Genomic DNA, 27,780 nt, shown 5'->3' on the forward strand with positions numbered 1-27,780 from the left:
GGTGCAGGGAGATAATATAGCAGGTAAGGTACTTGCCTTGCACATGACTGACTTGTGTTTGAGCTTGATCCCTCTTACCACATCTGGTCCACTGAACCCTGCCAGGAGTGATCCCTGAGTGCAGAGCCAGGAGTAAACAAGCCCTCAGCTCAACTGGTGTGCTCTCCCCACAAAAGTGATGTGATTATCCTTTCAAATCACTTTAAGTTGGATAGGGAAACACATGAAAACAGTTTCTAGCAATGTACTATGATTATTTCTTGGTAAAGCAACAATTATTTTGTTCAGTTTTTATGTCATGAAAAATAATTTAATTTTAAACTGCAGATTTGAGAGAGAAGATCTGATCACCTGAAATTAAACTTGGAAGAGAAACCTTTTCAACTCCAAAAATGTTGGAGGAAGATATGGAAGTGGCCATCAAGATGGTGGTTGTAGGGAATGGAGCAGTTGGAAAATCAAGTATGATTCAACGCTATTGCAAAGGCATTTTTACAAAAGACTATAAGAAAACAATTGGAGTTGATTTTTTGGAGCGACAAATCCAGTATGTACTTGGCAATTTTACCCCCTTGGTTTTGATTTATGAAGTATGTACATGACTTTCCTTGGATTAGTAGGAATTAATTGCAGTGCAATTCGAGGTGAGGCATCTTGTCTCAGTGACTGAGGAAGTAGTTGCGGTGGTTTTAAATTCTTATTCCCATTTATGTCTTTTAATATTTTCCCTGCTTTCTTTTGCTTTCCTTTCTTTTCATTTCATCCACTTTCTTATTGTACCTTGTTCCCTCCCTCTCTGTCCCAAATCAGTTACAGATTTATTGGTGGCACCTTGGGCACTTAAATACAGACTGATGCTGAGCTCAAATGAGGTTTCTGGGCACTATTTCAACTTGGAAGAAAAGTATTCTTTCATAAGTTTTTTTCATTTGTAAGATGGACTTCTTCATTTAGAATATCTTTTTCCTGCTATGTTTTGGATTTGGGGCCACACTGGTAGTATTCAGGATGTACTCCAGTTCGGAGTCACTCTTGGAAGTGTTCAGAGGACCATGGATGGGGTCTGTGACATGAACCCGGGTCACCTTCATATAAAACATGTACTCAGCCTCATGAGCTATCTCTCTGGCCCTCTTTTCTCATTTGTAAAATATTTTGCTTTATTTATTTACATTTGTATTAGGGACCACACCACCTATGCTCAGGAGCCATTTGTGGCAGTGCTGGGATTTCAAACAGGATTGCTGCCATGGCTCCAGCTCCTCCTTTCTCATTTAAAAACTGGGCAACATTAGACCCTCAACATCCTTTCCCCCAAAACTGACTGAGACTATTTAGTAAGTGGATAAATTACCTTTTATTTTTAGTTAAAGAACTAAGAGAAAGAGTATTTGAGAAGATTAAAAATACTCTTTTGAAAAGAAAATTTCAGGGGCTGGAGAGATAGCATGGAGGTAAGGCGTTTGCCTTTCATGCAAGAGGTCATCGGTTCGAATCCCAGCGTCCCATATGGTCCCCCGTGCCTGCCAGGAGCAATTTCTGAGCATGGAGCCAGAAGTAACCCCTGAGCACTGCCGGGTGTGACCCAAAAAAAACCACAAAAAAAAAAAAAAAAAAAAAAAAAAAGAAAAGAAAATTTCAGTTTAGAAAATCAACTGGATTTTCAAGCACATCAGAGTAACACTTTTTGTCTTTAGTGGCAAGAACTTGTTTTGGTTGTTTTTTTGTTGTGGGGGTAGGGGGCATCAGACTGCCAGAGACTGAACCAAAGTTGGCCATGTACAAGGCAAGTACTAACCGTATTAACACCTGTACTATCTTTTAAGCCCAGTGCTGAGAATTCTTTTTTTTTTTTTTTTTTTTTGGATATTGGGCCACACACCTGGTGGCACTCAGGCAACCATATGGGATAGTGGGATGCCAGGGATCAAACCCAGATTGGCTGCGTGCAAGGCAAGTGCCCTACCCAAGGTGCTATCATTCGACCCTGTGCTGAGAAATCTTAAAGATACTTTAAATTGTAGGAGACAAATTAAATATATGACAGAAATAGTAATAGTAAACATACCTGGCTTTCTAGTTCAGATATTTACATCAAAGATAATTGGCTCATTATTTTAAAGACTACTTACTTCTAATATATGTTCTATTAAAAAATACTTTTGTAGGAGGCCGAAGAGATAGCACAGTGGTAGGGCGTTTGCCTTGTATGCAGCTGGCCCAGAACGGATGGTGGTTTGATGCCCAGTATCCCATATGGTCCCCCAAGCCTGCCAGAAGCGATTTCTGAGCGCAGAGCCAGGAGTAACACCTGAGCACAGCCGGGTGTGACCCAAAAATCAAAACAAAAACAAAAACCTTCTGTATATTTTCCTTTCTTAGAACATATTTTGAGAATATTCATTTTATGTCTGATATTTATTTTTTTCTACTTGGTATTTAAATCAAATTAATATTTTAAATATTTAATCAATCCAATGTTTAATGATAGGTTTTGAGGGTTGTTTGTTGTTTTTTGTTATTTCTTTTTCTTAGGTTATATCCAGTGATACTCAAAGATTACTCTTGACTCTGCACTCAGGAAATTCTCCTGGAAATGCTCTGGGGACCCTGTGAAATGTCAAAGATTGAATTTAGGTTGGCCATCTGCAGGCAAATGCCCTGCCTGTGTTCTACTGTTTCAGACCCACGTTTCATGATTTTGAGTGTACAGTTGATTTTATTTATTTATTTATTTATTTGTATTTGGGTCATACCTGGGATGCCGGGATTTGAACCACTGTCCTTCTGCATGCAAGGCAAACACCCTACCTCCATGCTATCTCTCCAGCCCTCTCTTAAGTTTTTTTGTACAATTTTTTAATTTACAAATTTGGTTAGTTACTAAAATATTTGTAATGCTAAAATTAATATTTCTGGCATTTTGGTAGTCATTTGTGATCATATATGTACAAAGTTACCAGAAATGCATCACCTATATGCCTATTCCCTGTTGAGGTTATACTATAAACAAGTATCCTTTTAATGCTCAGCTTTTGTAGGTGATTTTGCTGTAGGAAAAAAACATGGCCAAAAGGGCTGAAGTACATGCAGAAGACTTGATATCAGCCACTAAACATCACAATTCTCTGGACCCAGAGCTTGGAATAGCCTCTAAACACCAGTAGATGTAGCTCCAAAAAATTTTAAAAAGGAAGAAAAAGAAAAAGAAAACAATCCAGTCTTAATATGTCAAGTTTGAAAAATAAAAATAAAGTGCTTTGTGACTGAAGACACATACAAATATGTTATGTTTTACATAACAAATGAATATATTTCTTGTTTTCAGAGTTAATGACGAAGATGTCAGACTAATGTTATGGGATACAGCAGGTCAAGAAGAATTTGATGCAATAACAAAGGCCTACTATCGAGGTAAATTATGGGTGTGTTTGTTTGGCATGTTTTGTTGGCTAAAGAAAGAACTTTTGTCTTGTTTCCCATTGAACAATTTCTAGTTCTTAAAGCTAGTTCTTAAAGATCAGGGACTGCAAGGTTCCCTGGCATCCTATAAGGTCACCCGAGCACCCCCAGGTACCCGAGTATATCACCAGTATCACCCCAAAACTAAAGAAAATAATAAATAGAAACACCATATCATGTTCATGTTAAATGATAAATTGGGGATGGAAAGACAGCACAGGGCTTAAGGCACTTATATATGGCAGATTCTGGTTCAATTCCTGGCATCAAATGGTCCTCTGAGCTGGGAAGATAACTCATGTTATAGTCCAATGCTCAGCACTGCATGACTTCTAAGCATCATTAGAAGTGTTTCTGTGGAGGCTGGAGAGATAGCACGGAAGCAGGGTGTTTGCCTTATATGCAGAAGGACGGTGGTTCGAATTCCGGCATCCCATATGGTCCCTGGAGCCTTCCAAGGAGCAATTTCTGAGTGTAGAGCTAGGAGTAACTCCTGAGCACTGCTGGGTGTGACCCAAAAACAAAAACAAAAAAAGAACAAACAAAAAGAAGTGTTTCTGTGTCTCCAAACAAAACAAAAAAAATTTTATTGGATTTAAATTCCTCAAGAAAACCTTAGGTTTTTGAATGAAGTTTTCACTGTTATATTACAAAATTATTTTCTTTGGATATTAAAAATAGGTTTCAGTGTTTTCTCCAACTCATTGTCAATGGTGATTTCTAATGAGAGCAAAATAATTGAAAGCTTGATATACTACCATGTAGCCTTATTGCCTGTTGATGATTTTTTTTGGGGGGGAGGGGTTGGAAACACATCTAATAGTGCTCTGTGGTTATTTCTAGCTCTGCTGCAGAAATTATTCCTGGTAGGCACTAGGAACCATATGGGATACCAAGAATTGAAACCTGGTTGGCTGCATATAAGGCAAATGCCCTCTCCACTGTACTATTGCTCCAGTGCTCCAAAATTAGAGTTTATTCTTGAGGAAGGATTAGATAGATAGATATTGTATGTGAGGTCCACACCCAGTGGTTTTTGGGACTATTCCTATCTCTAGACTCAGGGGTTACCCTTGGCAATGCATGGCAGAACATATGTGGTGCGAGCCAGAGATTTAAACCATGGTAGGTTGCATGCCAGGCAATTGCCTTTGCTGCTATACTATCTTACAGCCCCTTATATTTTTAAGTGATGTTATTGCCACCCTATCCTGATAATAGACAGGCTTCTACTGTCTTTCTGGCCACTTATTTATTTGGTTTTGGGGCCACACCTAGCTGTGCAGAAGGACTATTCCTGACTCTGCTCAAGTGAGCTTCTGGTGGCATATGTGGTGCCAGAGATTCAAAGCATTGGTCAGCCTTAATCCCTGTCCTACCTCACAGCTCCTTTTATTTTATTTTTAAGTGATATTTTTGACTTCCTCTCCTCATTTTCTGCACTTACCACTACCATCACCACCACCACAAACATAAGCACACACAAAGACCATTGTTTTGTTTTTTTTTTTAAGAAAAAAATGAGACATTTGTTTTTTTTTTTTTTTTTTTTTTTTTTTTGGTTTTTGGGCCACACCCTGTGACGCTCAGGGGTTACTCCTGGCTATGCGCTCAGAAGTTGCTCCTGGCTTCTTGGGGGACCATATGGGATGCCGGGGGATCGAACCACGGTCCGTCCTAGGCTAGCGCAGGCAAGGCAGGCACCTTACCTCCAGCGCCACCGCCCGGCCCCGACATTTGTTATTTTAACCTAATAAACCTTTTCACTAAATTCTTTGCATAAGATATGGTTTTTTTTTGTGAGAAAAAATACCTTTTTTTTAGCTTTTTATTCTTTTTTATGACTGTTGCTTCATAAGCAATTAATAGTTATTTTGGTTAAGTTTTTGAAAATGTTTTAACATTACATACCTATAATTAAAAAAGACAAAAAATATGTGTCTCGAATTATCCCAAAATAAAGCTTAACTAAAATGACAGAATTGGTAAAAATGATGTGATTTGTATATATTTTAGTATATGTGCTGCTGAAGCAAGTACGTTTTGATTTGTATGTAAATAAAAATTAGAAAATGAAAAAATAAGTAGAAAATGGTGGAACTATACAGTTATATAAATATTTAGAGTCCCAAGTTTAATATAAAAAAGACTAAGTAGATAAAAATAGTTTCATTTTCTTGTAGTTGAGAACATAGTATTTTACTTAGTTTTGCCATAAGAATCTGTCGAGGGCCCGGAGAAATAGCACAACAGTGTTTGCCTTGCAAGCAGCTGATCCAGGACCTAAGGTGGTTGGTTCGAATCCCGGTGTCCCATATGGTCCCCCATGCCTGCCACGAGCTATTCTGAGCAGACAGCCAGGAGTAACCCCTGAGCACCGCCGGGTGTGGCCCAAAAACCAAAAACAAACAAAAATCTGTCGAACACCTATTTTTAATTATTAAAAATGTGGCTCATCTAGTGTGTTGAATACCTTGTTTAGTACATTTTTGGTATTATCAAAGACTAGTTTCCACAAAAAATGTTCTTTGCCAGAAACTAAGAAAAGAACCCATAATTATTAGTATTTATATCTTAATTTACTCTGGGTAATTCTTACATTTTTTCTACTTCGTTTCATTTGAATCAAAAGGCTTTGACAGCTTTAAAGTGATCTACGTACATAAAAAGATCACTGGCAAAAAATAAAAATAAAAAAAAAAGATCACTGGCAAAGCTAATCTTAAAGTACTACATTTCTATAGGGAACTATTTAGATAGTAGAATGCAAAATACTGAGATATGTTTTAAGTTTTAGACTCTAAGTTATAAGAAAGAATGAACATTTATCACAACCCAGTTTGAATTAAGGAGCAAAAAGTGACAATTATGCTCAAAAGTCACCTGGGCTATTCCATACACAATGATTCTCAGTCACAATGATTTGGTTGTTACTGCAGATAAGCAGTGTCAAACTGACAAACCATCATGGCTTATTGACGTGTTTAATAGGAAAGTGTGGAAATAGTACAGAATAGTTGTTACTCTGGCTGTAATTTCATGGATTCTTTCTCTCCTGCCTCCCTCTTTGTGGCATTCCTCTTTGTGCTGATTTGCCTCATGGTTGTAATATTGCTACTGTGCATTCCCTAACTTCCTCTTTCCTTAAAACCTCTCCTTTTGATATGTAGAAGCCCACCTGGATTACTTGACCTTCTCTCTCCTGGGGAGTGGATTAATAAAGAATGAGTTTTGACTTGGTGCACTCAGAGATACCTCAAGGCGAAAAGCCAGTGATTCCATGATTCTTACTGAATCATGTAAGAAGTAATTCTTCACCACTACCCTGCTTCTTCAGATCTGTCCACCTGGGGGTAGAAATACACATGTAGGGTGACCTCACAACTCATGGGGATTTATTTTACAACTGGCACCTGAACAGTGACCCAGACCCCCAATGATAGTGAGTGCCTTGATCCTCTGGTGGGTTATCACCATGATGGCCTCCTGGAGTGGACTGAGTGTACAGTGTGCCCTTCACTGGAACATTGGTGCACAATGGCCCCTATTCTGAACAAGGCAGAAGCCCCCTCAGGTAGGACAGAAGAGGCAGTGAAGGGAAGAGAATTGAAGACTGAGAGTGTCCTTGAAGCCGAGGCCCATCACCTTCTGCCAAAGGTGTTTTGTGCATGGACTTGGGTCCCCAACCTGCAGCAGCTTATCGAGGTCAATGATGGGGTAGAAGCCAAAGAGAAAGCTCTATTGGAGGGTGATCAACAGCAGGGAGATGATCTGGTCCCTCCATCCAGATTCCAGCCCAGGCACTGAAGACCTTTCTGTCCCAGAAGACCTCAGCAGCCTACTACAGAAGGAGAAGATGGAGAAGATAGAGGATCCAAGCCCAGCCAAAGTAACCCAACTGAGAAGCTGCTTTCAGAATCTCCTGCAACTTTCTTTTAGGTTAATCTCTCTCTCTCTCTCTCTCTCTCTCCTCTCTCTCTCTCTCTCTCTCTCTCTCTCTCTCTCTCTCTCTCTCTCTCTCTCTCTCTCTCTCTTTTGGATTTTTGGGCCACACCCATTTGATGCTCAGGGGTTACTCCTGGCTAAGTGCTCAGAAATTGCCCCTGGCTTGGGAGGACCATATGGGACCCGGGGGATCGAACTGTGGTCCATCCTTGGCTTGCAAAGCAGACACCTTACCTCTAGCGCCACCTCGCCGGCCCCTAAATTAATCTCTTGATCAGTCATTATATTACTGGTTAAACTGTGTGTTCTACCTGTATAGATTTTAATCAGCTACTGTTCTATTTTATGTTTCACTGCAAACAGAAAAATTTGTATCCAACTTTAGTGGCTTAATACTAGTTTGTACAGTTCTGGGAAATGCATACTGTTGTTAGATTTTAATATTTCTCAGTAATCCTAGTGAATGTTTCCCAATTGCTCTGATGTTTCATGGTATATATTATTTAACACCTTAGTCTCATTTATGTCAGCAAAAATGTTTTAATGTCTTTCTCCACAAAAGTCAACGGAAAAGGAACTTGGATACTATAGACTCTTAATACAGTGCTCATTATAAGAACGTTTTAGCAAACCTATTTTCAAATGATATATATCTGCAGAAATATTCTTGTGATTTTGTTTAGGGAAGTTTATGGAAAAGAAATTTGAAATGCTATAGACTCATATTACAGTGCTTGGTGTAAGAATGTTTAATAATTTTCTGGGCCTGGAGAGAGAGCACAGCGGCGTTTGCCTTGCAAGCAGCCGATCCAGGACCAAAGGTGGTTGGTTCAAATCCCGGTGTCCCATATGGTCCCCCGGGCCTGCCAGGAGCTATTTCTGAGCAGACAGCCAGGAGTAACCCCTGAGCACCGCCGGGTGTGACCCAAAAACCAAAAAAAAAAAAAAAAAGTTTAATAATTTTCTAATTAAGTATATCTGCAGAACGATTCTAATGTTTATGTTGAGACATCTATAAACAATTTATGGTATGTATAAGACAAGAATTGGAAAAAGCTGATTGTTTTGAGAATGATGTATACAGTCTGACCTTGGACCTTTTTGCAGCCAACTTTTACTCTGTCTATGCAAAATAACAACCACTGTTATATGTTCTGATCTGGGATTCCTGCCTCTGGCGGAGAAAAGTAGAACAAAACTTTTATATTCTTTTTAAAATTTTATTTCTGTTTTCTGAACAGAAATGGTATAATTGTAAGGTGACACCCAGCAATTAACTGAAAACAAAAGGTCTCCTTTTGATACGTAAAGGCCCACCTGGATTATTCCACCTTCCCTCTCCTGGTGAATGGGAAATGGATTAATAAAGAGAGGTTTTTTGGCTTGGCACACTCAGAAACTAGGAGACGAAAAGCCACCGACTCCAAGATTCTTTCCTGACTCATTTGTTATTAATTCTTTGCCACTACCCTGCTTCTTCAGATCCATCTGCCTGGGGTAGAAATCTGCCTGTGGGGTGATCTCACACCTTATTTTACAGATACCATCAGGTTTAGGAATCCCTTTGTTTTATTTACCTCATGATAGGTAGAGTGTTACTTCTCACAGTAAATCAAAAGTTCAAAGCTCTTATCTGATTAGACTAGCTTTGACCAGATTTCACTAAGCAGTCTGAGAAATCCAATCACCTAATTGGCTTGGTACACACAGCAGAGGGTTGGTTTAATCTGGCTAAAATAAAATGGGACAAATGTTCTTTGAAAGGGAGTGGAATTGGATGCAACTAAACAACCAGATAATATCTGCTGCTGCTAGGATAGTCACATAACAGATTAGAAAAAGAGGTTCAAGGACTTGTTTAGAGCAAGGCTTTTTTTTTTTTGCCCCACACCCAGTGACGTTCAGGGGTAACTCCTGGCTAAGCTTGGGGGACCATAACACCGGGGGGATCGACTATGGTCCGTCCTAGGTCAGCCGAATGTAAGGCAAATGCCCTATCTCTGCACCATCACTCCAGCTCCTAGAGCAGGACTTTTTAAACATTAATGTGCATGTGATTTTTTGGGAGAGTTTGCTGAAGTGCAGACTCTTAAGTAGATGTATGGGTAGCTGCGTTTCTGCAAGCTCCTAGGTCATACTGCTCCTTTTGGCCTTCAATCACGTAGTACAAAGACCAAAGATCTTACAGGGTTTTTCAGTGATATGAGAACAGATCTATTCGACATTTTATTGGGCATGAAGATTATTTTCTGAATTACACTCAAATAGATTTTTTTTTTTTTTTTTTTTGTTTTTGGGTCACACCCGGCAGTGCTCAGGGGTTATTCCTGGCTCCAGGCTCAGAAATTGCTCCTGGCAGGCACGGGGGACCATATGGGGCGCCGGGATTCGAACCAATGACCTCCTGCATGAAAGGCAAACGCCTTACCTCCATGCTATCTCTCCGGCCCCTCAAATAGATTTTGAGTGATCTTCTTAATTATAAATAATTTGCTGATGGAATAAATATAGGAATAAATATTTGCTAATGGTGATCTTAAAATTGACACTTGAATTAGGGGAATGAAAACAAATAGTTGTCCAGCTCTTACCAAACTTATTGTAACATTAAAAGTAAACTAGGTGGGGCTGGAGAGATAGCATGGAGGTAGGGCATTTGACCTGCATGCAGAAGGACAGTGCATCCCATATGGTCCCCCAAGCCTGCTAGGAGCAATTTTTGAGTGTAGAGCTGGGAGTAAGTCCTGAGCGCTGCCGGGTGTGACCCAAAACCAAAACAAAACAAAAAGTAAACCAGGTGTTGGTGATAGGTTTTTCCCTCCATTTGATAATATATAAGTTTGACTTATAGTTGTTTACTTTTTTGCTATCTGCCCTCCCCCCATTTTAGTGACTAATTCTGCTTTTTCTCTTGGGCTTTGTCACAATTTTCTCTCATTTTCTTTTGGGGGGGGTAATGCCCCATGTTACTCAGGGCTTACTCCTAACTCTGCAATCAGGGAGCAATCCTGATGAGTTTGGGAGACCATATGGGATGCCAGTGATTGAACCTGGGTTAGCTGAGTACAAAGCAAGTATCCTATCTGCTATATTATTGCACCAACCACATGGTTGTTTTTCTTGTTCTGGTGATTACAGTTAAAGACACTGACTTAATTTGATTTCTTCTCTTTATAACACACAAAGAAGTTCTTTGTGTGTCACAACTGAGTTGGGTGGCTTGTTAGGAAGCTGATTATCGGAAAATAGAAGTGAGAAACCAAAGAATGGAGGAAAACAAAGGTATAGTCATGGGGTAGTTATTCCTATAGGAATTAGGGAGTCAGTCCCTCTTGATACCTTGTCAGAGAGATGGTCCCACCAAAGTGAAATTGAGTCATTCATGCAACTTCCCATAAGTGATGGAATTCTCCTCCCCTACCAGGCATCAGACCCACTTATCACAAGGCTCCTTTTTGAGCTTTGAAACCAATCCTGAGGCCAACTTAGAGAATCTGCTGTTTTCTGCCCCTGAGAGGCAAGATACTCGCTGTGGAAGGAGTGCGCAATGATGGGGCCAGAGAGATAGCATGGAGGTAGGGTGTTTGCCTTTCATGTAGAAGGATGGTGGTTTGAATCCCGGCATCCCATATGGTCCCTTGAGCCTGCCAGGACCGACTTCTGAACGTAGAGCCAGGAGTACCCCCTGAACGCTGCCCAGTGTGACCCAAAAACCCCCAAAAACATTGGCAGTGAGTGTAATGTGGGAATTACAAAGTTAATAAGACTAAACTGGGGGTGTTGATGTAGTAACATGCACATGAAATTATGTGAACATACATAGTTTTGTAAATAAATCTTAATAAAAATAAAGAAAATTTAGTAATTAGGTATATAAAAAAGCTAAATTAAACTTTTTATCTTTTTTATTCTTGGTTAAGGTTCTCAGATTGTGTTCCTTCAGATCACTGGTATCCTGGTACTAAAATGAAATAATGACTATTTCTCCTTTAAAGGTGCAAATCAATAGGAAAATCTGACAACAATCTGTTTCAAAGTTTATCATTCATCTTACTTTTAGAATGAATTAAATGGTTCAATATTTCATAGTATTTCTAAAAGGAATATGTGTAGCTTTGAAATTATTTTCATACTTATTTTGAGACCTATTATGATTCTTTGAGTTAGAAAATAGTTTATATGTTCAGTCATTCTTCATTCAGTCATTCATTCATTTGTGTGCTATAAAGATGAATTTAGTGTTTTTTCTCTTTTGTTTTGTTTTGAATTTGTGAAAATTGATCTTCCTAAGCATGGAATTGTTTCACTAATGTGGAACATTTTATCTTGAAACATTACAGGAGCCCAGGCTTGTGTACTTGTATTTTCTACCACAGACAGGGAATCTTTTGAAGCAATTTCCAGTTGGAGAGAGAAAGTAGTAGCTGAAGTTGGAGAAATACCAACAGTACTTGTACAGAACAAGATTGATCTCTTGGATGATTCTTGTATAAAGAAGTAAGATGGCTACTTTTGAGGGGATGGTGGTAATTCTGTAAAGTTAAAACTTACTTTAACTTGAATGAACATTAGGAAAAAAATTTTAAAGGATTGCCTATCATTATAAAGATTGCCTGTATACTTAAAGTATTCTGTAATTGAGTTAATAAAACAAGTCACAACAAATCATAGTTGAAAGTTAAAGGAATAATTTTCTTCAATTATTTTGGGTCTTTGTCCTACATCCAGCTATATTTAGGGCTTACTTACTCCTTCCAGCTCTGTACTCAGGGGATATGTCCAGTAGGACATGGGAAACCCTATCTGTTGCTGGGAGCAGGCCCCTTACAAATATTTTGAGTGGCTGGAGAGATAGCACGGCAGTTGGGCATGTGCCTTGCATGCAGCTGATCCAGGACTGATGGTGGTTCGAATCCCCACATCCCATATGGTCCCCTGTGCTTGCCAGGAGCGACTTCTGAGTGCAGAACCAGAAGTACCCCTGAGCGCTACCAAGTGTGACCCAAAAACCAAAAATAAATTTTTTAATCCCCTTATAGAATTTTAGTGTTAGGTTCTTCTGCAAATTTGTGTTTTGAATATGAACTTAACAAATGTTAAGTTGATCCTAGATGCACTAAGAATGTTAATTTAAAAAATCCTTAGATGTTTTAATATCTGGAGTAATTTGGTTTTCTAAATTCATCAATCTAAGTTCAGATTCATATACAGTATGTAATTTTTATATCTAAAGCTCTTATGCTTAAATCTATGAGCAGGTTAGTATTCAAAATGTTTTCCGTACAACTTCCTGCCCATTGCCTTATTAATGTCTTTTAACTGTTGGAACTTATATATAGTAAATGGGCTATGGTGCTTGACTTACATGTAGCCCACCGGGTTTGATCCTCAACGTCCTTTATTGGTACCCCAAGTCCCACCAGGAGGATCCCTGAGCAGAGAGCCACAGAGTAAATAATGAGATTTACTGCTAGATGCAGCCCAAAATTAAAAACAAATCACAGCTATTTAATAACTTTATGGTTTTGTTATGTTGGAAATGATCACTTAGCTGGGTAGTTCTGGCTCAGAATTTTTCATGGGATTTCAGTCAAGATTTTAAGAGGTTGGATAAGTCTGTAGGCAAAAGTTTGATTGAATTTGGAAGACTCATTTATAGGCTGATTCACCTGCTTATTGGCAAGAGGCCTTTGTTCTCTGCCAAGTGGATCTTTCCACATGGACCATTTGAGTGTTTTAGATGTTACAGTTGGTTTCTCCCAGCAGGTAATCCAAGATCAAGGTGGGAGCCACTCCCTGTCTCTTATGACCTAATCCCAGAAGACACTATAACTTTTGTATCACATAGATCAACCTTGATTATAGTGTAGGAGAATACCACACAAGAATCAGGTGTTTGGGATGTAGGAATCAGGGAGTCATTTTGGAATATATTTGCTATTAAGGTTTTAGTCTTAATAAAACAAAAATTAAGCTCACATAGATGCAGTTATTAATAACACTGACTTTGGCTTTGGTAATAAAATAGTTTAACCATGAAGAGTAGAATAAATAATGCAAATAAAATTTAGAGTATGGCTGAGAGTGTAGTATAGGAGTTAAGATGCTTGCCTTGTATTCAGCCAACCCCAATTCAGTTCCTGGCACCACATGGTACCATGAGTACTATAGGGAGCAACCTATGAGCACAGAGCCAGGAATAGCTCCTGAGCACTTATGAGTATAGCCAAAAAATCCAAAATCCCTCCCCCAAATGGGAGAGATTTCACAATAAGGAGCAAAGGATGCAGCTAAGTGGTGGAGCACTAGCTTTGCATATATGAGCTCTTGGGTTCAATTCCTGCACTGTACAAAAAAAGAAAAGATTTAAAAGATTTCAGAGTATGATTAAAATTAAAGTGAGAAAAAATGTAAAAATTTCTAAATTATGGGCTGGAGAGAAAGCACAGTGATAGGGCATTTGCCTTGGCACACAGCCGATTCAGGACTGATGGTGGTTGAATTTTGGCATCCCACATGGTCCCCTGTGCCTGCCAAGAGCACAGAGCCAGGAGTAACCCCTTAGTGCTGTGAAGTGTGACCCCAAAATCAAAAAATAAATTTCTTTATTGTACAAAGAAAAGTAGTTTTAGCCATTTTAAGTCTAGATTTGGTATCTATCATTCAGAAGTAGTGAAACGGGACCAGGGAGTTAGCGCAAAGTGGGACAAGCACAACCCCAGCACCAAATAGCTTCCCACTTACTGCCTGTTGGCTTTGTGGCCCAGGCATTTCACCAATAGCCAATGCTCCAAATCATTAGGCCCACAGAGCAGGCTGAGTTTCTTGGGTGTAATGGGGGGTGGGGGTGGGGGAGGTAACATAAGGTCAGAGAAGTAGTAGAATCTCTCTACTAGGCACTAGAGAATCTCTCAGGCACTTCCCTGCTTGTGGATGACCTCAGTTTGATCCCTGGCACCACATGTGGTCCCTGAGCACCACAAGTAGTGAGCACAGAGCCAGGAGTAAGGTCCTGAACATCACATTATCATCATCTATAAATTGTGAAGTTAAAAATTGTACTTAAGAAAAATAAAAAATAAAAATAAAAAAAAATTGTACTTAAGCATTAAAATACAACTTTTAACTAATCTAGAAGGACTAGATTACTCCCTACCATGTATGGAGGTGATTTTTATTTCATTTATTTATTTATTTTTTCTTTTTTTTGGCTTTTGGGCCATACCCGGTAACGCTCAGGGGTTACTCCTGGTTATGCGCTCAGAAGTTGCTCCTGACTTGGGGGACCATATGGGACGCCGGGGGATCGAACTGCGGTCCGTCCAAGGCTAGCGCAGGCAAGGCAGGCACCTTACCACTAGCGCCACCGCCCGGCCCCTATTTCATTTATTTTTTAAACTAATGTAATTGACAGGTTATTTAAGCTTTAGATATAGTTTAATAATTTTCTATGTGTTTTTATTGTGACTGATTCACCATAGTCAGTTTACTAGTTTAGCTTACTAGTAAACTGACACCATCATAATTTCAGTGTTTTTAAAGTGATTTGTAAAAACCAGGTATCTTTTAAGATTTTTTTTTCCCTTTCTCATATCTAGTGAGGAAGCAGAAATGCTTGCAAAAAAGTTAAAGCTAAGATTTTACAGAACTTCAGTGAAAGAAGATTTAAATGTCAATGAAGGTAAATTGCTTTTTTAACTATTTCCCCATTTTCCATCTCCAGTATACAGTGTGACTATATACAGTTGAGCTGCACTGTTCACCAGAGGTCTCAATCATTAATGTCTACACACTTGGCTCCAGTGTTTACCAAGGGTCACACTTATGATGCTGGCATACTTTGGTTGTGGTACATTGAAGATGGCACGCTTTTTTGTAGTTCAAGAGATCAGACTCAGTTATGCTACCAGGTTAATATATGAACAGTGCTGGAGACTGAAATTGTAGCTTCAAGTTTACATAGCAGGGCTCTGCCTTTGAGTTGACCAAAGTGTAAACAACAGGTTAACAACAAGAATTTTTTGGTATATTTTCTGATGTGTTAGAAATTAAATTTGTAATGAGAACAGTCATTAAATTATAATGCTTAATTATTTCTGATGTCTTTGAATACTTTTTATAGTATATCAGAATGCTTGAGTGAATCTTATTTTGGGGAGAGGTTCCTTTCAGACTACACTAGTGCTGCTCAGGGTTTACTCCTGGCTCTATGCTCTGAGATCACTTCTGACGGGCTTGGGGGGACCATCTGGAGTGCCAAGGATCAAACCTTGGTTGGCTGTGTGCAAGACAAGTGCCCTGCCTGCTATGCTATCACTCCAACAAGTTTTTTTTTTAAGTAGGGGCCAACCCTCTCCTCCTATGAGATTCAGACTAGCATTGTGATCAGTATGCAGAGCTCAGTGCTGAGAATTCAAGGCAGGCTGTGCCCAGGATCAAACTCATGGCCTTGCACAGTGCCGTGTCTTTGCGTACACTTTTACCACTTGAGCTATCTCCCCAGCCCTTTGCTTTATAATCTTTGGAAATTATATCTGTGGATGCACCTATAACATTAGATATCTATGGTAGCCTTAATGTGTTTGATAATATTTCTTAAATGAGATTAGAGGTACATAATAGTAATTTTCTAATCCCAGTTATGGTAACTTATTTTTATGTGATTGCATCTTGGATATTTTTCTACTTAAAGAAAAGACTTAAATGTTGTCAATTCATGTCACTGAATAGTAATTATCATTCAAGTACATAACAAACCTGAAGAGCCAGTGACAAGTATCATTACTAAAAAAAAATATACTACTTTTATCAGTATTACTGTTTATTTCTTAGGCCATGCTTGGATGACTGTTAAAAGTTGAAGTTTTTCAACTATGTTGTTATTTTTAGTGTACTTTTAAATTTATTAAATGATACAAGTTGTTGATCTTTCATGCATAAATTATCCTGATCTGTTAAAGGTTTATTTTATTTTAGTTTTTAAATATTTGGCTGAAAAATATCTTCAAAAACTCAAACAACAAATAACTGAAGATCCAAAACTAGTACATTCAAGTAGTAACAAAATTGGTAAGTACCCAGAGCATTTTAGCACCATGTTTACTTAAGTAAGTTTATTTACCATTCATTGTCTGGCAAGAAAATGTTAGATCAGTAAATATTAAGCTTAGGAGAATGAGGACTTTTGTTTATAAACATGGATTTAAAAGATTTTTACCTCTAATTTTCTATACTCATTTCTAGTTAGATCTATTTAGTCCTTCCTATAAGGGAGCTCTCAACATTTTCCCTCTGACTCTGTACTTATAATCTCTTGATACTTTTTTTCCCTATCACTTTGCTTATTAACTAGTATGGACCCCTTTTTTCCCCCAATGATAACTGCTAGCAAAGTTTACCACTACCTGTAGAAGTGATATGTGTTATCTTGATTGACCATATCTTTTGTTTTCCAGGAAGATAAGAATCTATTATTTTTTTTTAGAAGCATCTGAAGTCCCAAAGGATGTTATATTTGTCCTTCATTCCTCTTTTGCTACATATACATTTTCTTGACTTTATTATATCTTGGTTTTGACTTTTTTCCAACGACTTTTTTCTTGTGCCTTTTTCTATTGCATATGTATTTTTTTCCACCTGTGCATTTTGTGTTTACATAATTACAAAATGATTGAAGGGATACAATGGGAAAACTGATACCATGTTTGCCTTAGGGCAAGAAGACCTGTGATGAGGGCATTAGAGTAGCTGGTTTTATCCCTTTTATATTCTTGAACTTAGAATTCTGTGAACTAATAGAAATAAATGGAATGTCAACCTTTGTTGACACTTGCCTTGCAAGGAGCCCCAGAGTGATCCCTAAGCACAGAGCCAGGAATAAATCCTGAGCACAACCTGGTGGTCACTCCCTCTCCTTAATTCTCCTCACCCCCCTTTCCCAAGTCAAAGAAGTTGGATACATAAAGTTGCAATAGGAAAGCATGAGATATATTGGTATCAATCTTTGTTTTTTTCTTAATTTATACAGGTGTCTTTAATACAGGTAGTGGAAGTTACTTGAGCCAGAATTCAAACACCCTGAATGGTGGAGATGTCATCAACCTTAGACCAAACAAACAGAGGACCAAGAAAAACAGAAATCCATTTAGCAGCTGTAGCATACCCTAAAATGTTTTAGGGGAGAAACAGATTTAATTACAGTGCAATTTAATAAGAAATACATCTGGCTATCTTTGTATGTCACAAGATTTTTGGAAGACTTTGCATCTAATGGCTCTCTGAAAATTGACAGACCTAGACATTTGTTTCTGCAATGCTTTTCAGAATCAAGTGACACCTTTAATGGAAAAATTACTGCCCTGTGGATTCATTTTAACTTTTCTACATTAGACGAAGCTTCTCCTGTTTCTGAAAGAATGCCATAAGAAATGTCAAAAACAGGTCTAGCTGAATTTTAAATGCTGTAAAACAAATGCAATGTCTAAATATATTGGTATATATTTTAATATTATGGGCCTAGAAAAGATATAAGCGTTGTTTTTCTGTGAAATTGGCCCTCTTAATTTTTCTGGGAAATGGTATGAATCTATTTACTTACAAAAAATATATTGAAAGGTAAACCCTAAATCTTGTGAGGCTGTATAAGTATGTATTTTGGCAATATTGTGCTATATCTGTATAATGTAGAATATGGAGATGTGTTGCAGATATCTGGTACTGAAGTAAACAAAGTGTAGACAGTATTTAAGGAAACAAAATCTAATTCATTCATAAAACCATTTACACATAGTGTACAAACATTCATTAAAAGTTTATTTTCAGATAAGAAATCCCATACATATATTTTTCAAAATGAGCTTGATTTTAAGTACTTTTGGTGCCAAAAATACCATGCCTGATTTTTACAATGGCTACCAGAATTTATATGGTTTTTAAATCCCTTTTAAAGGTAGTTTCCTGTCTGAAGGGTTTATCAAAGAACTCATATTTTTACTTCTCTAGCTTCTCCCAAAAGAGACCTGTCACAAAATCTTTTTTGTATGCCCATTCCAAGCCCACTGAGCACCTTCCAAAGACCCAGCACACCTACAATTATTTAAGTCCTGTGAAGTACAGTGGTACATTTAGCATCTTTTGTACAGATCAAAATGCATTCTTTTGAACTTTTAGGTATGCTGACAGTTTTTAAGATCTCTTTTTTTCCTTAATCCACATTATGCATTTTATAATGTCCTGCAACTCTAAAGCATCTTTTATGTTTACACATTTTTATATGGTATTTTAAGATTATCAACTAAAAATTTTTATGACTTTCAGTTTATACTCGCACTTTCCAAGAGCTCTGTCATCACCAAATTCAACCACAGCATAAATTCAGTAACTTGGAACCGTCGATTTCTGACTGTAAATGCTTGAATTCTGTTAAAGTTGATCATCATTCATCAGTGACTTTATTTTTAAATCCTGTCAATATACCTTTTTTATAGAATTTAAAAATATACAATTTCTTGTAAACATGTCATAGTCATTTATCATTATTTTTACTATATGCATAATATTTTGTATCTTTTTGTATGCTTTTTTTTAAAGTCTTCCCATCTGCACCACCCACATCCTCCTCTTCAGAATGTTATGAACATAACGGGATTTTCTGGGACATATGGTATTTGATTTCATAATATTGAAATAACCTGGAGTCTGTTACAAAGTAATAGAAAATGATTTCTTATTGTCACCAGTTGTCACCATTCCCCTTGCTGGCAGTAGGCTAAGTACTGGAAAAACAATTCTGTTCTCATTAGTAATTACTCTTTTTGACTCATGTTTAATTTTTGCACAAAATTTATTTTGTGGCAAATAGTCTGTCTTTCGTAGCAGGAAAAAAAAATCATAGTATGTAATAGTCTTCTGTTCTATTTCATATTAGTTAAATACATATAGATAAAAATTTACTTTTCTTAAAAAACTGTAATCTGTGATGATCTTTATGTAGCTTCTTGATATTTATAATAGAAGTTTGTGTACTTCATTATCTTTTTTATTTAATAAGAACATAGGACATTATATGTGTATTCATATTTCTGTATTTTAAACATACCATAGTCATTTAAAATAATTAGGTGGGCCTGAAATCAGCTAAAAGTGACACATTTAATTTTTTCTCAATTTTTCTCATTTTAATTCGAAAATCTTCCAAATAGATCTACCTCAGACCTTGCTTTTCTAAAATAACTTCACTATTAGTTTCCTAATGAAGCATGAATGTCAAGGAAAAATTTGTCTGTCTGGGGCCAGAGAGATAGCATAGCAGTATGGCGTTTGCTTTGCATGCAATCAAATCCAGGATGGACGATGGTTCGAATCCCGGCATCCCATGTGGTCCCGAGCCTGCCAGGAGTGATTTCTGAGTGCCTCCAGGTGTGACCCAACCCCCCACCCCCAAAAAATTTTTTGTCAGAAGACTCCAGGGTATTCTGGCATGTGTTCTTTTAAACATTTTTACATTTTCACTGATTTACTGTTTGCAGACAATGTGGCTGTGGGATAATTGTCATATTCCAGAGTTTCTCGTTTCCTTTGCCTCTCTCATTTTCTCCCTTTTCAGTTAAATACACAATAGCTAGTATGAACTTCCTGTATGGCAATTTAGAAATCTAAAATTGTTTCCTTTTTCTGGGGCCAAAGAGATAGCACAGCGGTAGTGTGTTTGCCTTGCAAGTGGCCAACTCAGAACCAATGGGACCCATATGGTCCCCTGAGCCTGCCAGGGGCGATTTCTGAGCACAGAGCCAGGAGTAACCCCAGAGCGCACCATGGTGTGACCTCCCCCAAAAAATTTTTTTATTAAAATTGTTCCTTTTTTCTGTTATCCAGAGTGAAGTAAGGTAGTACAACGTGATTTTTCAAAATAAAGTACCACTAAAGTCCTGAAAACTTCTTCCTCTATGGAATGAAGTTAAATGGTTTTTTCGAAGTTGGGCAATAGCAATGCCTTAGAAAAGACTCATTCTGAGGTGAACTGGCCTTAGTACCATTAATGGTCCCAACTTGAATTTAGCATAAATTATCGTTAATTGTTAAGCATTCTTTTCAAAAGGTTACTGGTAACCTGCTAAAGTGGTTTCATTATAGTTTAGATAGTTCTTTTTTACCCCAAGCAAAATGAAGACTTTTCCCTTACTACAGAGACTCATCTAAGGAGTAGGTAGATTAATTCAGTTTTAACTCAGTATGAATGTCAAATGCACTATTGCTGCTCTTCAGGTTTTCACCTTGAAATATATAAACCCATCATACAAGTGAATTTATGAAAATACTTAAAATCACCAATTGACTCTGAAATATCCAATTACTCAACTCCAGGTCACTGGGTTTGGCTGTAATAACCCTTCAGTAGGTAGGGGCACTTCTCTCCAGACAAACTCTATTGTGGGATGTTGGTCAGTGGTCTTTTAAAAATAAAATTTTGGCTCAAATGGGAAAACTATATACATTTCTGTATCTTTTTTTTGTTACTATAACATATTGCTTTTGTAAATTTGAATGGGAAACCACTTGTTTGTTGCTATTAGGTTGTAGCTATGCTCTCAAGCTTAATTTAAATATGTAATAAAATTTCATGAAAGGTGATAAACCCTATTAAAGATACACATTTCAAAGATAGAATTCTGTGTGATGAAATTGTTAACATGTCACCAATTGTGGAACCAAATTGTAGTAAAAGGTATAATGTGTTTCCTTTCTTTCTTTTTGTTTTTTTTTTTTGGGTCACACCCTCGGCAGCGCTCAGGGGAGGGGGTTAGGGGTTACTCCCTGGCTCTATGATCAGAAGTCGTTCCTGACCAGGCATGGGACCATATTGGGATGCCGGGATTTGATCCACCGTCCTGCATGCAAAGCAAACACTCTTACCTCCATGCTATCTCTCGGCCCCGTGATTCCCCTTTTTTTTGCAATGATATTTTTAAGTACTTTACTATTTTATTATTATTTGAATTTTATTATTATTAATTTTTGTTTGTTTTTGGGTCACACCCCACGGTGCTTAGGGGTTGGTTACTTAAGACTTTTTGCTGAGAAATCACTCCAGGCAAGCTCGGGGGACCACATGGGATGCCAGGATTCAAACCACTGTCCATCCTGGGTTTGACTGCGTGCAGGCAAACACCCTACTGCTGTGCAATCTCTCCGGCCCTCCAATATTCGATATTAATATTTTACTATTTTAATTTAAAGTCTAGGTAACATGGTTACAATAATGTAGCAATTATACAATAATTTATTAATACAGTCATTTATTGAATTAATATATGTGATCTCTTAAATCTACTTAAACTATTCTATATTTCAAATACTCTGCCAATACCTTGTGTATTAATTTTTATTGATGGTGGATATTAAAGGCAGAACTTCACTAAAAATTTTTCCTTGAAAACATTTTATCAGAGAGAGTGTGTGTGTGTGTACGCGCACGCCCATCTTTGTCCCTTTTGCTGCAATATTGGAGATTGTGCCAGAGACAGTCTACAAATGTCTGTCTGGTTTTATTACTTATTTATTAAGGAGGGCACACCAGGCAGTGATCAGGGCTTACTCCTGGCTCTGTCATTCCTGATGGGACTTAAGGGACCTTCGTGGATGCCAGGGATTAAACATGAGTCAGCTGTATGCAAGGCCAGTGCCTTCCCTATTATATTATTATGGCTGGGACTCTGGTTGTGAATCTTGTTCAGAGGCATTTGCCCCTCTCCTCCACATAATACATTAGTGTTTACTGTGATGTCAAGATACTCCTACTGATACAGTGCTCTGGAATATTACCTTGCATGCTCTGTTCCATTTCAGGTTCTTAGCTCACAGGAGCATCTCTGCTGGGAAGAATTTAGAGGTTAGGGGCCGGGCGGTGGCGCTAAAGGTAAGGTGCCTGCCTTGCCAGCGCTAGCCTTGGACGGACCGCGGTTCGATCCCCCTGTGTCCCATATGGTCCCCCAAGCCAGGAGCAACTTCTGAGCGCATAGCCAGGAGTAACCCCTGAGCGTTACCCTGTGTGACCCAAAAAAACAAAACAAAACAAAAAAAAAAAAAAAGAATTTAGAGGTTAAATGGTCATCTGGGTCCTCCAGTAAGTCCTAAGTCTTCAGGTTGGGTGCTCCTGCCAGGTGGCCCCACAGGGAAGTATAAAGTAGTGTAGGTGTTCTGTGTTTTATCCTGGGTTTGTATCAGACCAGATTTCTGACAGTTACATTTGAAGATATGCAATATGCTCTAGAATTGAATGCTAAGTCAGCTTTTCCAAGGTGTCTGAGTTCTCTACCCGGTGTCAAATTCCTACCCAATTGTCTGGTCGCCTCTGGAATTCTGCATGTGACTGAAGTCAGCCTTCCCTAAACATCTAATGTCTAATCCCATAGTGATTCCAGTGCCCCCTCTAGGCAAAGGAAGCATGTTTACTATAGTATTTAGTGAGTTGAGATAGATAAGAGATTTCTGAAACTCAGTTCAAGTTTACTCTTAGTTTATGATAAAAAAAAAATTGGGGGGGGGGTTTGGGTCACACCCGGCAGCACTTAGAGGTTACTCCTGGCTCTACGCGCAGAAATCGCCCTTGGCAGGCACGGGGGACCATATGGGATGCCAAGATTTGAACCACCGTCCTTCTGCCTAGAAGGCAGACGCCTTACCTCTAGGCTATCTCTCCGGCCCCATAAAAATTTTTTTTGAAGGCTATCGTTCTATTAATTTTTTAGTAAATAAAATTTTTGGTTTCTGGGTCACACCCAGTGGTCATCAGGGGTTACTCCTGGCTCTGTGCTCAGAAATTGCCCCTGTCAGGCTCCGGGCACCATATGGGATGTGGCTTCCCAGAGGGGACCCCAATATCGGGGGGCCCTATCCTACACTGGCCAGCAGTGAGGAAACCTGTGGAGAGCCACACAACGTGATAGGGTTCGTGCTCTTCTGAGTACCTGTGGAGGCAAAAGTTAGTAATGACTCATGAGATCAAAAGAGAAATCAAGAGCAGCTTTATTTCAGGCAGGATGTGATTATATACTTTTCAGCGATGGGGAAGCGGGGGTAGGGAAAGGCATGGCTATCACTAATCATATTTCGCCAGATTAGTCTTTTGCTCACAGCCCTCAGTAGAGCCGGGTGAAGTTAGTGGGGCTGAGTGAAAAAACCACAAATCACGGATGTCACATACACATTTTCAGATGACAGTTACAGATTACCAGAGACCAACAGTTAAATTCTTAAGTAACATGTTGTTCTTTATGCTACTGATGTAAAAGGTTTTGTTACTGGTACTCATAAACCTGTATGACACTATTTCCTTTTTCATGGCCATGATTTCTTGATCACAGTGAGAACTGGCAAGAACTGTTTGTCCCTGACATATTTTTTTTAGAGCTGCGTATATCCTGTTGGCCTGTCCTTTGCAGACTTTCTGGTTTCGGTTCCCATTCTTCACAATCAGGCAGGCATGAAGGCAAGCAGGCAATGCATAGCAACACTGGGGGAGTTCTACTCTCCCGGCTCCTCACAATGGGATGCCGGGAGTTGAACCAGAACCACCATCTGTCCCTGGGTTGGCTGCATGCAAGGCAAACACCCCACTGCTGTGCTCTCTTCAGCTCCATAATACATTTTATTTTTTTTGGTTTTTGAGCCACACCCGGTGATGCTCAGGGTTTACCCCTGGCTATGCACTCACAAATTGCTCCTCTTTCTGGCTTGGGGACCATATGGGACGCTGCAAGGCAAACACCCTACCAATTGCTTTACCGCTCCAGCCCAATAAATAAATTTTAAATTGAATCACTGTGAGATAGTTATAAAGTTGTTCACAAGGGGCCGGAAAGATAGCCTTGCACTGCAGCTGATTCAGATGGAAGGTGGTTCGAACCCAGGCATCCAATATGGTCCCCGTGCTTGCCAGAGCCAATTTCTGAATGCCACCAGGTGTGACCCAAAAACCAAAGTTGTTGATGATTGAGTTTCAGTCACATTCATTTCAGTTTGGCAAAAAAAAAAAAAAAAGAAACTAAGTTTTTGTTGGCTCATTGAAATCTGTGGACTTTCCCAGAGTTCTTTTAATTTTTAATTTTGAATAACTGGAAAAATATATTCTTCAAAAATGGCATTATCATCTGTTGAGCTCCAAATGCATCATAATTTGTCTTTACCTCACTGGATAGGGACATAACGTTTCAAAGTTAAAAAAAATCTGTGCAGGTGGGGCCAGAGAGATAGCATGGAGGTAGAGCATTTGCCTTGCATGCAGGACAGTGGTTTGAATCCTGGCATCCCAGATGGTTCCCCCAAGCCTGCCAGGAGTAACCTCTGAGCACTGCCGTGTGTGGCCTAAAACAAACAAATAAAAAAAAATCAGTTCAGGTATTTTAGTTTGCAAGATTAATTCCTTTTCTTGCTTTTTGGGCCACACCCAGCAGTGCTGTGGGGTAGCTCTAGGTAGTTCTCAGTCATCTGAGCTACCTCCTCAGGAAATGATTCAGTCTTTCATGCTCTCAGTTTTACAGTATTAAAACACTGTTTTCACGTTTTAGGGTGAATTCAGAGCATCCTGAATTAGGGTTCTAGAGTGAGCACAATACAGAACTGCCTCCTTCATTCTTGTTTCCCTCCGTCCTTCATTCTTGTATCATGTCTATAACCTCACTACTAATAATGGCTTTATTTTTGTTTGTTTGGTTTTTTTTTGGATTTGTTTTTTGTTTGGCTGGCTCTGGGGGAGCAAACCTGGGGCCTCACAAGTGATATGCTTTATCACTAATCATGGCCCCCTAATCTTTTATTGAAAAGTTGTACCATTCAAGCAGACCAGTGTGGCTGGTGGCCTCTAGAAGAGGTGCTCCTATATATGCTTCACTAGGAGAAACAAACTTATAAAAGCAGTCTGTATATTGATTCTCTGCACCCTTACCTCTTGTGAGGAAGAATATATATATATATATATATTTTTGTTTGTTTGTCTTTGGGCCACAACCAGTAGTGCTCAGGGGTTAGTAACTCCTGGCTCTACATTTAGAAATCATTCCTGGTAGGCTTGGGGGACCATATGGGAGGCTGGAGATTGAACCTGGGTCTGTCCTGGATCAGCAGCACACACTGTATTGTCACTCAGACCCCAGAATAATTGCATTTTGATAAAAACTGAGATAATGTGTTTTCCTTAAAGTGGTATTTATGAAAGTGAGGTTCGGCTTTTTGGTTTTGTTTTGGAGACTACACATGGCTGTGCTCTGGACTCACTTCTGTCAGCACTCAGGATTGCTTCCTGGTTGGCTTGGAGACTGTATGGGACTCAGGGACTCAAGTTGGCCATGTGCAAGGCAATCTATCTGTTGTACCTGGATGTTGAGGGGGTTGTATATCAATAGTATTGATTATTCCAAATAAAAATCTGTAGTTTCATTAATTAGTTAAAAAATGCTTATAATGCTGAAAAACATGCAATGAAATAGCTCCATTGTAATTACTGAAGATGGTATAATAGGTGTAGATTTTACACAAAAACTTTTTGAAAATAGGTCATAAACTTACATCTTTAACCTAGTAAATTGGGAATCATATTGAAACAAATTGAAAACTAAATGACCAATAAAGGGAATAGGTAAAATTGATTTCTGATATGCTACAAAGAGATCATTTAACTCTTAAGAAAATCTCATAGCAGCATTTTGAAAAGGGGTTGAAGAAGTTCCTGGAAATTTTTGGCCAATAGGGTTCAGGAGATCACGATGCTTCCCTGGCCCGAAGGTGTTCATGACTTACAGGGCTGCACCTAGAGATGCTCAAGGGCATGTGTGTCAGGGTCAGTCATATGCAATAATGTACCTTAAACCCTGTAATTTATCTCTGGCTCCTATTTGCCCTTTGTAAAAAGGCAAACTCAATACTTTATATAATGATTAAAATTTTAGATAAACAATGCATTCAGAGCAGTACAAAATTTTTTTTTCTGGTTTTAGGCTACACCTGGCAGCACTCAAGGGTTACTCCTGGCTCTTCCACTCGGAACTTGCTCCTGGCAGGCTCAGGACCATACCGGATGCTGGGTATCAAACATGGGTCAGCCACACTTGAAGCAAATGCCCTACCTGCTGTGCTATCTTTCTGAGTCCTCAGAGCAGTACAATTAAAGAATTTTATCACATTTGTCTTTCATATGTCAATAGATTAATATTTGGGAAGCATAAATATTTAATACAGATCCCTTGAGAAACTTCAGAATGGAATGGATATGGCAAGTATTATGCTGAAATGAGCCAAGAAGAATAGACATAGAATGATCATGCTCATTTGTGGGATATTTAAAAAGAAAGATAGTATGGTAATAATATCCAAAGACAATAGAGATGAAGTAGGACTAGTAGGAATCTTGCCACAAAGAACAGGGGAGCACAGTTAGCTCAGAGAAGGGATCACCATGACATTGATAGTTAGAAATGAACACTGGTGAAAGAAGATAAAGTGATGTATGTGCTATCATGATACCCCTCTCTTCAGAAACACTGCAAGACATGCCTAAAAGGAATGGGGGGAGAGGGGAGGGGAGGGGTGGAAGTGGGGGAGAGAGAAAGGGGAGAGGAGAGAGAGAGAGAGAGAGAATGCTTGTCATTGAGGCAGGTAGGTTGTGAGGAGGGAAACGGGACATTGGTGGTGAGAAATGTGCACTGGTGAAGAAATGGATGTTGGACATTGTATAACTGAAACTCAATCATGAACAATTTTGTATCTCATGGGGATTCAATTTAAAAAAAGTATTAGGGCCGGAGAGATAGCATAGTGGTAGGGTATTTGCCTTGTACGCTGCCAACCCAGAACAGCTAACTGGATAGTGGTTTGCATTCTGGCATCCTATATGGTCCCCCGTGCCTGCCAAGAGCAACTTCTGAGCGAAGAACCAAGAGTAACCTCTAAGCACCGCCAGGTGTGACCCCAAAACCAAAATAAATAATAAAATAAAAATAAATAAAATTAAAAATTACTAAAAATAAAAGAAAAAGAACCCAAAGGCCTAGAGTGCATGCTTCATTTCTGCCTGGCACTTTAAAATCCCCTGAGCAGCAAGATGAGTAGCTCTTGAGCACTACTAGGTCTGACCTAAAAAAAAAAAAGTCAGAAATCCTTACAAGTGTAAAAGATTAGGGACGGGTTCTTAAATTTATAATTCTTTCTAAGAACAATGCTTGGTTAATAAATATTTACTAGTATGCTGCTTAAAGTAAATGATCTCTTGGCGGGGGCATGCTTTTCACTGGAAAGGCCAGTTTTATCAGCACTACATGGTCCCCATGCAGCACTAGGACTGCACCACTATGGTCAAAATAAAACTATACACTCAAACCCTCC

General features: G+C 38.8%; 1 protein-coding gene across 1 annotated transcript; it reads left to right on the forward strand.

Moving 5' to 3' along the window:
* Nucleotides 1-341: 341 nt before the first annotated feature.
* RAB23 (RAB23, member RAS oncogene family) lies at nt 342-18,316 on the forward strand. Its single transcript, XM_049776954.1, has 6 exons — nt 342-547; nt 3,329-3,414; nt 11,748-11,904; nt 15,006-15,088; nt 16,384-16,476; nt 17,435-18,316. The coding sequence occupies exons 1-6, from the start codon at nt 393-395 to the stop codon at nt 17,572-17,574; spliced, it is 714 nt and encodes a 237-aa protein (XP_049632911.1). The 5' UTR covers nt 342-392; the 3' UTR covers nt 17,575-18,316.
* Nucleotides 18,317-27,780: the final 9,464 nt, after the last annotated feature.

This window comes from Suncus etruscus, chromosome 7 (genome assembly GCF_024139225.1).
Source record: "Suncus etruscus isolate mSunEtr1 chromosome 7, mSunEtr1.pri.cur, whole genome shotgun sequence".
In the NCBI taxonomy this organism is placed as follows: Eukaryota; Metazoa; Chordata; class Mammalia; order Eulipotyphla; family Soricidae; genus Suncus; species Suncus etruscus.